This window comes from Sinocyclocheilus rhinocerous, unplaced genomic scaffold, assembly GCF_001515625.1.
Source record: "Sinocyclocheilus rhinocerous isolate Xijiao unplaced genomic scaffold, SAMN03320098_v1.1 scaffold2212, whole genome shotgun sequence".
NCBI lineage: Eukaryota > Metazoa > Chordata > Actinopteri > Cypriniformes > Cyprinidae > Sinocyclocheilus > Sinocyclocheilus rhinocerous.
The window spans coordinates 9,393-18,441 of NW_015632713.1; the positions used below are offsets into that span (position 1 = coordinate 9,393).

At 37.1% G+C, this 9,049-nt stretch overlaps 1 protein-coding gene across 1 annotated transcript in view; it reads left to right on the forward strand.

Moving 5' to 3' along the window:
- The first annotated feature begins 1,532 nt into the window (after positions 1-1,532).
- Positions 1,533-9,049, forward strand: part of LOC107742750 (nuclear receptor corepressor 2-like) — a 110,415-nt gene continuing 102,898 nt past the window's right edge. The window contains exons 1-2 of the mRNA XM_016555787.1: positions 1,533-1,725; positions 3,081-3,211. Of these exons, the coding sequence (XP_016411273.1) occupies positions 1,624-1,725; positions 3,081-3,211 (233 nt within the window). The 5' untranslated portion in view covers positions 1,533-1,623. The remainder of the gene's footprint in view (positions 1,726-3,080; positions 3,212-9,049) is intronic.

Here is a 9,049-nt window from a genome sequence, read left to right on the forward strand (position 1 = left end):
TCTTTGATACCTCACTGATATCAACATTTTTTTTTTTAATTTTTAAAAATTCATAGCTAAAGACTGTTTAGCGATGGAGTAACAAGGGAGAACTCGGCTAACATATGTTTTTTTTTCATGCCAAAACTGTTAATTTTGGGGTCATTTTTCAAAGCTAAAAATATGCCGAAAATATGAAAGGAAAATTAAATCATTGATGAATGCCAATCATTAGTCCGGTGAAACAGGTTAATTATTTAATTTGCTTTACATGTATTGTGTAACTGTATTGTGTACCTAAACCACAGTAGTTAAATCTACAAGAAGGCCCACATCTAAACATAACAATTCACACTACTTGGCTTCATGTTACAAAGTAACCCTGCGGGTAACATCTGCTTGTGATGGTTCTTGTAAGGTCACTGCTTTAACATTATGCGAATCCTGTAGATCTCACTTGCTTGTGACGTTTTTGCAAAACTTTGGCAAGGTTCTTGTATATCCAACTGGTTACCAAGATTTGTGTCAGATTTGGCTGACAGCATCATGTATGATTCTAGGTATGCTGTTGTATTCTCAAGCATTGCCTGGTGCTCTCAACACCTGGTGCTTTGCTCTTTCTGTCTCCAGTTTATGGTGTGGTGGAAACCACCACCTCTGGCTGACACTATCAAAACGTTTACAACTGCAGTGCTTTCTTTCTTGCCTCCAGTCTCTCGTCTGACTGTTCAGTGATGCTTTGAGAACCCAAAGCATCACTGAACTAATTAATTGCATTTTAATTAGTGCATAATTAATTAGGTAGATTAAATGCGTTTTAATGTAAGGTAAATGTGAAGTATGGCAAAGTTCTTTTATTCTGCGGTTTCATTCTAGTTCTGCTGATATTTTCTCAGCTGTCTCTGTGAAACACATTCTGTTGTATAACAGCTCCTTGTAAGTCTTTTTATGTGAGTTATGCACATGTTTTACAGTAAGTTTGAACCTGCTTTCACAATTAACGTAAATTTTAAATGATCTAGGCATTGTTTAATGCGATCTGTCTGTCCTTATTTAAGTAGATATGAGCTGTACTTGCATGCCTAATGGTCTACATAGGGATGTTACCATGATAGTTGCTGGGTGAACAGACTTGCCTTAAATAAACTTTGAACATTAACTTGGTTTAGCCATACTTTGTGTTTTTGCTGTATCTGTGAAAAAGGGAGTATCATCATGCAGCAGAGCACGCCAGCTGCCCTAATGAGCATAGAAAGAGATAGAGCGAAGAAGAGGAGGATATAGAGGGAATACAGAGTGATCCATTCATTCACACAGTGTGCCGACATGTATCCGGCCAGCAGCAGGTGGTGGCTAGGAGTTCTCTCTCGCTCACTTTCTCTCTCACTTGTCATCAAACTCACAGTTGCTTATCCTGGCTTTCCGAAATTTGGTGCACACTGTATGTTTTTGTCCACAATTTTGTTTGACTCCACAGATTGATTGTTGTGTTAACAAATATTTATTATTAACAATTAATCTTTAATGTTTTCTCTCTCGTTCCTTTTAGGTCGGTGACTGCCAGGACCCAACGCCCCATGATGCACAGCGTTTGTGACAAGACCACACCCACTTTCAGTGTGTAGAGGAAGTTGCATCGTCAGCATGTCCTCTTACCCTCAGTCAGTGCCTCAGGGTCGGAGGGCTGTGGATGCTCGTCACCTTTCTAGTCCCACCACCCTTCCTCTGCAGCTGAGAGCCCATACGGTACGCTACTGCACTGACTATAAAACAAAATCTTTCCAAAAATGCATTTTATTTATCACTAATCTGCAACCTTGGACTTTCTGACCTGTGAGCTAAGAAAAAATGTTATGTTGTAGTAATCTGTATCTTCTATTATACACTAGGGACGCAACGATAACATTTTTTCAGATCTGATCCGATCCAGGCACAGTTTTTTTTTAAGTCAGTGTAGAATTTCTAAACTTCTGTGGTTGACCCTGATCGTCACTCTTTTGTGTGTTAAACCAATCTACTAAATATAGACAAACTTAATGAAATAACATTATTTAGTAGGGAACAAATAAAAGTGAATAAGTGAAGGACTAAATCTGGTAAAATGTTACACATTGCTCTTTGTATTGTTGTAAAATACATTAATGAAAACAAGTAAATGTATTTATTTATAAATATAAACTATAAAATTAAAAGTAATTTCATTTAAATGTATAGCGCAGTAATGAAGGCAGCAACATATGATAGATAGGAGTCCGGTCTCGTCTGACCGATACCCGATCCGGCAGAAAATGCCAGTATCGGAGCCGATACCGATACGGAGTATCGAATCGATGCATCCCTATTATGCACCTTACTAAACATGCACACACTATTGTGATGTACATATAGATCTGATCATTGACCAGAAATTAGTAACAAAGGACTATCTTGCGTTACTGAAGATTATCACGTAAGATTTGACCCTCAGCCATCATCTTCATCCAGCATAGATTACTGTCTGGTCTTATTAACCACACAGAAAATCTAAATCAGTGGCACTCAAGCCTAGCCAGCTCAGAAGCCAAGTGGAACAACACTTCATCCTCCAAACCTTTGTTCATGTTGGAATATGTCCTTTGTCTGACACAAAGCAGATGTTCATGTTTTCCTGTACCATTTGATGCCAAAAATGTGGTAATCCTAATATTGGTGTTAGTAGAACTTAGCCTAAACTAGCAATATAACTAGTAACTGTGTAACACTTCAAAGTTTGAGACTCTTGATTGAAGTTAATTTTCGTGGATGGATTACTTTCCAGAGTAGGTGCACGACTGATATGACGTGAACAGTTTTGTGCAAAAAGTAAGACTTTTAGCTGCAACTAAAGGTCTGTATAATATCTATAAGCTTTGGTTTGAGTACCAAAGATTTAGGCTAATTGCTCGCAGCATTTAGCACTGATCTGGGATATTTTTCCGGTTTTCATGTCATTAAAAGCATGATTAAATCTGGAAACATCTGCATTTTATCTAGGATAGTATAATTTATCTTATATTTCAGTAGTCGCATTCTTCATACAATTTCATTATGCGAGTATGTGAAATGTCATGTGTTTATTTCAGGATGTTGGTGGACTGGTGGACTACCATCCTCACGCTCGGGACTATGGTTCCCATCTGTCCCATGGATCCCTGGCCCAGCCTCACCGCCGCAGACCATCCCTTCTCTCTGAATTTCAGCCAGGCAGTGAAAGGTACAAAACATGCACACGAACAGACAATATATTGTGGCTCCCAGAGCTGCCTTGCACTGAGATCTTGTCTATTCAATCCTGTCCATTTATGTCCTTCAGGCTAGCTGCCCATTTTGCCCACAATCTATTGTTGAGCCTTCAAAATTATGGCAGAAGGCTGTGACAGCAATGGCCAACATTGAAGGAAACTATCACTCTCTTTTAAGTTGCTGCTTTAGGGAAGCATTTATTAGGCTGGACATACAGCGGGTAAAATAAGTATTGAACACGTCACCATTTTTCTCAGTAAATATATTTCTAAAGGTGCTGTTGACATGAAATTTTCGCCAGATGTCGATAACAACCCAAGTAATCCATACATACAAAGAAAACAAATTAAGAAATTAAGTTCTGTGTAATAAAGTGGAATGACCCAGAGAAAAAGTATTGAACACATGAAGAAAGGGAGGTGCAAAAAGGCATTAAAAGCCAAGACACCAGCAGAAATCTATCAAGTAATTAGAAAGCAATTCCCCTAGTCAGTGGAATTTAATATTAGTTGGTTCAGTCCCAGCTGATGGCCTATAAAAAGGTGTCTCATTACCAACGTGTCACACAAGAAACATTTCATGATGGGTGAAAGCAAAGAGCTCTCTCAAGACCTTTGCAACCTTATTGTTGCAAAATATTAAAACCTAAACATTGTGCAACTTAACTTTCAAGTTTCAGCCTAACTACATGAGCCTTTACTGTCTTCTTAGAAGGCTTTGTGGCTTTTGTAAGAGGCAAAAATTAGTGGGCAGGAAGCTAGCGTGGAACAACAACAAGAGTCCATACACATAACATTTATTAACACATTTTTCAGCAACATGAATTTAAAGTTATTTGGAGAATAAACCCTCTTAAATGTCTCTCTGCATACTGGTGTGTGTGTAATCCTTTAAAGGAGCATGTGGTTGCAAACACAGTGCTCTGTATGTAGTTACAGTAAATGGTAAGGATGCACCGAAATGAAAATTCTGGGCCGAAACCAAGAATTCTGGATGTGCTTGGTCGAAAACTGAAATTGAAAATGCTTTGTAATAATTATTTATTTTATTAAATAATATAAAGTAATTTTGTAAGACTTTTTAATTTAACTCAATTTTAATGACACGGAATTTAAAAAACACAAGCCATTAAAATAACCACACTTTTATTGAAAGAAAATTGGACAGAAAATATATTAATATTAAATATCAATGTATTATTTTTATTCCGTTCTATGCAACAGAATCAGACATAACTGTTGTTGTTGTTGTTTTTGACTAATTATCCAAATAATGTATAGTCCTGCAAACAGGGTTTTTCCTTTCTCAGTTTTCATAATTTTAGTAGTAGTAGTAGTATGTTCATTCTGCTGAACAATAGTAATATATTTCTGCTGCAGAAAATATAAAAACCCTGGCAAACTATTATTATCAGCGCATGTGAGCAGAAGAATTTGCTATTTGAGCTGGGTGTGCTGAACCTGAAGAGCTGAATGAACACCGGTAAAAAAGTGCTTTGCGATCAGCTTATTTAACTCAAGGAAACGCATCCTATATGAGATTAATCAGATATGAAACACAGAAACTAAACAACGTTTTATTATAATAGTGTTCTCATTATAATGTTATATAAATGACAATCCCAATCATAGTTATAAATGTTGTGCACTGCTGTTTGAGCTGCCATGCGCTGAGCTAAAGATGATCACCGGCAAACTGAAGTGCTCTATTATTGCTCTAACTTAACCAAACAAATTCTATATGAGATAAATTGGATATATACATATACAGTATATATATATATATATCATTACACCAAATACACAAAATAATGTTATTTTTAGCAGCATCATATGACCCCTTTAAATTTACTTACTTGATGATGTTGTGTCCTCAAAATGCCGTGAAGACTCAAATGCAGCCAAGTTTGTGATTCCAAATCGCGCCCGCGATCAAAACGCGTGTGACGTGCGGATGTCAATGCGGGAGAGGTGCGTCTGACTCCGGGCTACTTTTACACTGCTGCCGCGGGTTATTATTCAAGTTAGCGGTTCTAAATACAAATAAATAAGCACTAACAGCACATGACATCGTGAAAATAGGGGAAATATTAACGGTTAGCGAAACATCTACAGAAAAAATATAACTGTTTGATTGGTTATTGAATTTTGTGACATAGCAAAAAAAAGTTTCAAACCGCGTTTCTGTGACTGCCTTTGGGGAACTACAGTTTTAACGAGAAAATACTCGTTAAAGCAGATTAAAAACACCACATAAACAACATAAAAAACTTAATTTTCATCACAGGGGGACTTTAAATGTAAAATAGGTACTCTGTGATTGTCTTTCAGCCCTATGTATTAAACTATGCATACATACATGATGCAGTTTTGTTTATAGTTTAAGCAACTTAATTATAATTGGTTTATAAACATTATTTTAAACATTATGCACTTTTTTTTCACAGATAGTCATGTTATCTTATGCTTTGAAGAAACGTGCATTAGTAATATTTTACTCGATGCGCCCTCTTGTGGCCTCATGAGAGAATCCAAAAGCTTTTCTTCACCCTAACTGAAATTATGCATTTTAAATTCGAATATAATTTGAATTTTGATAATATTTAAGTACAAAATTCTAATTTAGTTTTTCAGCCATTTTGACAGCCCTAATATATACACACACACATAATAAACACAGTATTACAGTGTGCAGTTACACAAAAGGTTGCGGATGTGCTCTTCCTAGAAAAACAGGCTGAAACATGGGTGCACAAAGATTCCACAACATTATTTTACAGTAATGTTCTCATTATAATTTTATGTAGCCTTGACAGACTTGCCCTTTTCGAAGTGATTCCAATCATATTTCAAGCAATTAAAAACCATCATGACGAACAGTGTGCATCTGAAATGTTTTGAATGAAGTAGTGCATTATTGCCTTTAATTATTGGCCAAATTTTCTTATTGGGTCGATAACGGTGAAAATGAACATTTATTGGCCGATACCGATATGGTGGCCGATATATCATGCATCCCTAGTTTGTACCCATCAAAGAAGGAGCCATATTAGCTGTTTGTTTATTTGGTCTACGAGGTCAGCATGAAATTGAAATTCACCTTAACGTTTTTGTATATTATCAGTCTTATTGTGAACAATTCATCCGTGTGTATTTCTTTTTTTATCAATGTTGCCATTAAAATTTTTATTCAAAATATCTTTACTCAATCTTCTGATGAAATGACAGACTTCTCTCTGGTAACCTCTCTCAGATGTACATCACAATACGGAAGAAAAGATCTGTTGCTACTTCCAAGTGTACAAATAAATCCAAGTATACAAATAAGTTTGACTGTGTGTGTGTGTGTGTGTGCACGCTAGGTTAAAAATATTATGTTTTTCCTTTCCTCCATGCTGTGATTCTTTTTGCCATGTAAGAAGTAGTGTTGTTTTTGGCGGCCTGTTTTAATTTTAGTTTTAGTCTAGTCTTTGTGTGAAACTGTCATTTTAGTTTTTATTAGTTTTAGTCACGTTCATACTCTTTTTAGTCTAGTCAAGTTTTAGTCAACTAAAAATGTGGTGTGTGTGTGTGAGCTGAGCTGTATAATCAGAGCCTGGTAGAGTAGAGCTGGCTGTTCTCACAGGAGATGGACTAACACCCCCTGAGATACCGAGAGCTGCTGGTAGGATGGATTAACTTGAATACTAAAGTGTTTGTGTGTGGGTACTGGGTAAGGTGTGTATGTCTGCTCTTCCACATCCTTTCCTTCCCCACTGCGGTACTGTCATCTTTCTTTTTTGATGGGCATCTTAAGTAAGATGAAAACCACTAGTGCTTTTAGAATTTCCTAGCATACACAATCAAATGTTCTACAATTGAAAATGCAGCCCTACTTCTTAAAATTTAAAGAATCAAATGCACCTGAGCCAGTTGTAGTCTGTAGTTTTTTGTTTTGGTCTAGTTCTGGCTGTGTAAATTATGGTCTGTTTTTGGTCTTTTAAAGACATAAGCCTTTTGTGTTGTTTTGTGATGACATAAGTGATAGGGGTTGAAAAGATGTTTTGAGGTCTTATCACCTTTTATCCTCTAGAAAGAGAGAGATAATAAGGGACAGAGGGAGATTAAAGCAAGATGGATGGAAAGGAAGAGGGTTGGTAATTGTGTGAGTGAAAGACTGACAGAGAGATGGAATGATGGCGGAAGAGCAGAGACAGAGAACATTACAGCGGTACAGGGGCAAAGTTCGTCTACAATAGCTCAGACATTCAGCACGCATGATCTGTCCTCAATTCAGATTGAGGTCAGGGGCCAGTTAAACCTCTCTCTCTGTTGCTCTCTGTGTGTGTCTCTCTCTCTCTCGTTGTGTGTGTGACTCTGTGTATGACAAATCCTGCCTGCAGATCAGATCATCTTGCCCACTCACAGAAAGAGAGTGAGCATGGATGAAAGCTGCAGTGTGATGTGATTATGTAAGTGCCAAGTGCCTATTGAAATTGGGGGATTTTGGTTAAAGTGTGTGTTTTCAAGCATTTCGGTATCTTATCACACATTGTGTTTTACTAATGTACATTACCTTTGCTCTGGTTTAGATTAGTTCCACCAGTGAACACATCAGTGCAGAAGAGACAAATGAATGTGAATACTCCAGACGCAACACACCTAGGGTTGTAACGATATACCGGTATGACGGTTTATCACGGTTTGAAAGTGCACAGTTATCATACCGTAAACATTTGCATATCTACGGTAAAAAAAAAAAAAAATGAAAAAAAATCACCCGCGCTCATGCAACTTATTTCGCTCGGCTGCTTCACTCTGCATTCACTTGACTGCTTAAAGTTACATGCGCGTGCAGCGGAGAAAATGACAGAGATAATATCTAATCTCTATCCCCGCCGAAAAAAAAGTTAATGTCTGCAGTATGGGAATACTTCGGATATTTAAAAAAACGAACATGGGGTTGTCCTTGATGACGGATCCAATTTGCAAAAAATGTGGACGCAAAGTCGCTGCAAAAGCAGGCAATACATCCAACATCTTCGCTCATATTCGCGGACTAGTGGTTAAACGGATCGTAGTTGATCTCTGACCCGTACGGACCAAGCCCCACGGTTCGGTACGCATGTGATCCGCGGATTAATTGCAAAATTTAACCATAATAGAGTATAAGTTTATCATTTGTTCGTATTTACACAAGCAAGTGAATTTTAAACAATTCCAGAGAGAAAAGGTTCGTTACTCGCGCGAGGTTCTCTATTCGCACAGCCGCACACACATGAAGCGCGCACATGCGTTTAACAGACAGTGCGCGAACACCGAACTCAATCCTCTTCTGAATCCTCTGAACAGACACATACACATAAAATTATGACAAAATACCCATTTCGACCATCATTCAGGTAAACGCAGTCAGTTATGTCTCAAGTGAATGAAAACAGCTGAGAAAGAAATCGGATGTGATGTGTATCATTATATCGGATCCGTGCATCAGGTCTTAAAGGGACAGCGGCCTATAAATACTGCTGCTGTCATTAATGATCACCAAACAACAAAACAGCTGTGATAAAAATCTATATTTAATTTATACAGTAAACACTATGCAGTGTTATTTTCCCTAATTATTACATTTCTGTATTTGAATACTACCAACCTTATTTTATTTGTAACATATTCTGTTGTATTTATCTATGCTTGTAATTTGTGTATTTGTTCTTATTTTTACTGGCTGTTCTCTTGTCTCTTTAATCATGTTTAAACTTTCTTAGTTAATCTAGTAGTATTTGCTGAGGTATCAAAGAAGTACTTCACTTTAAGTAATAAATGGAAAG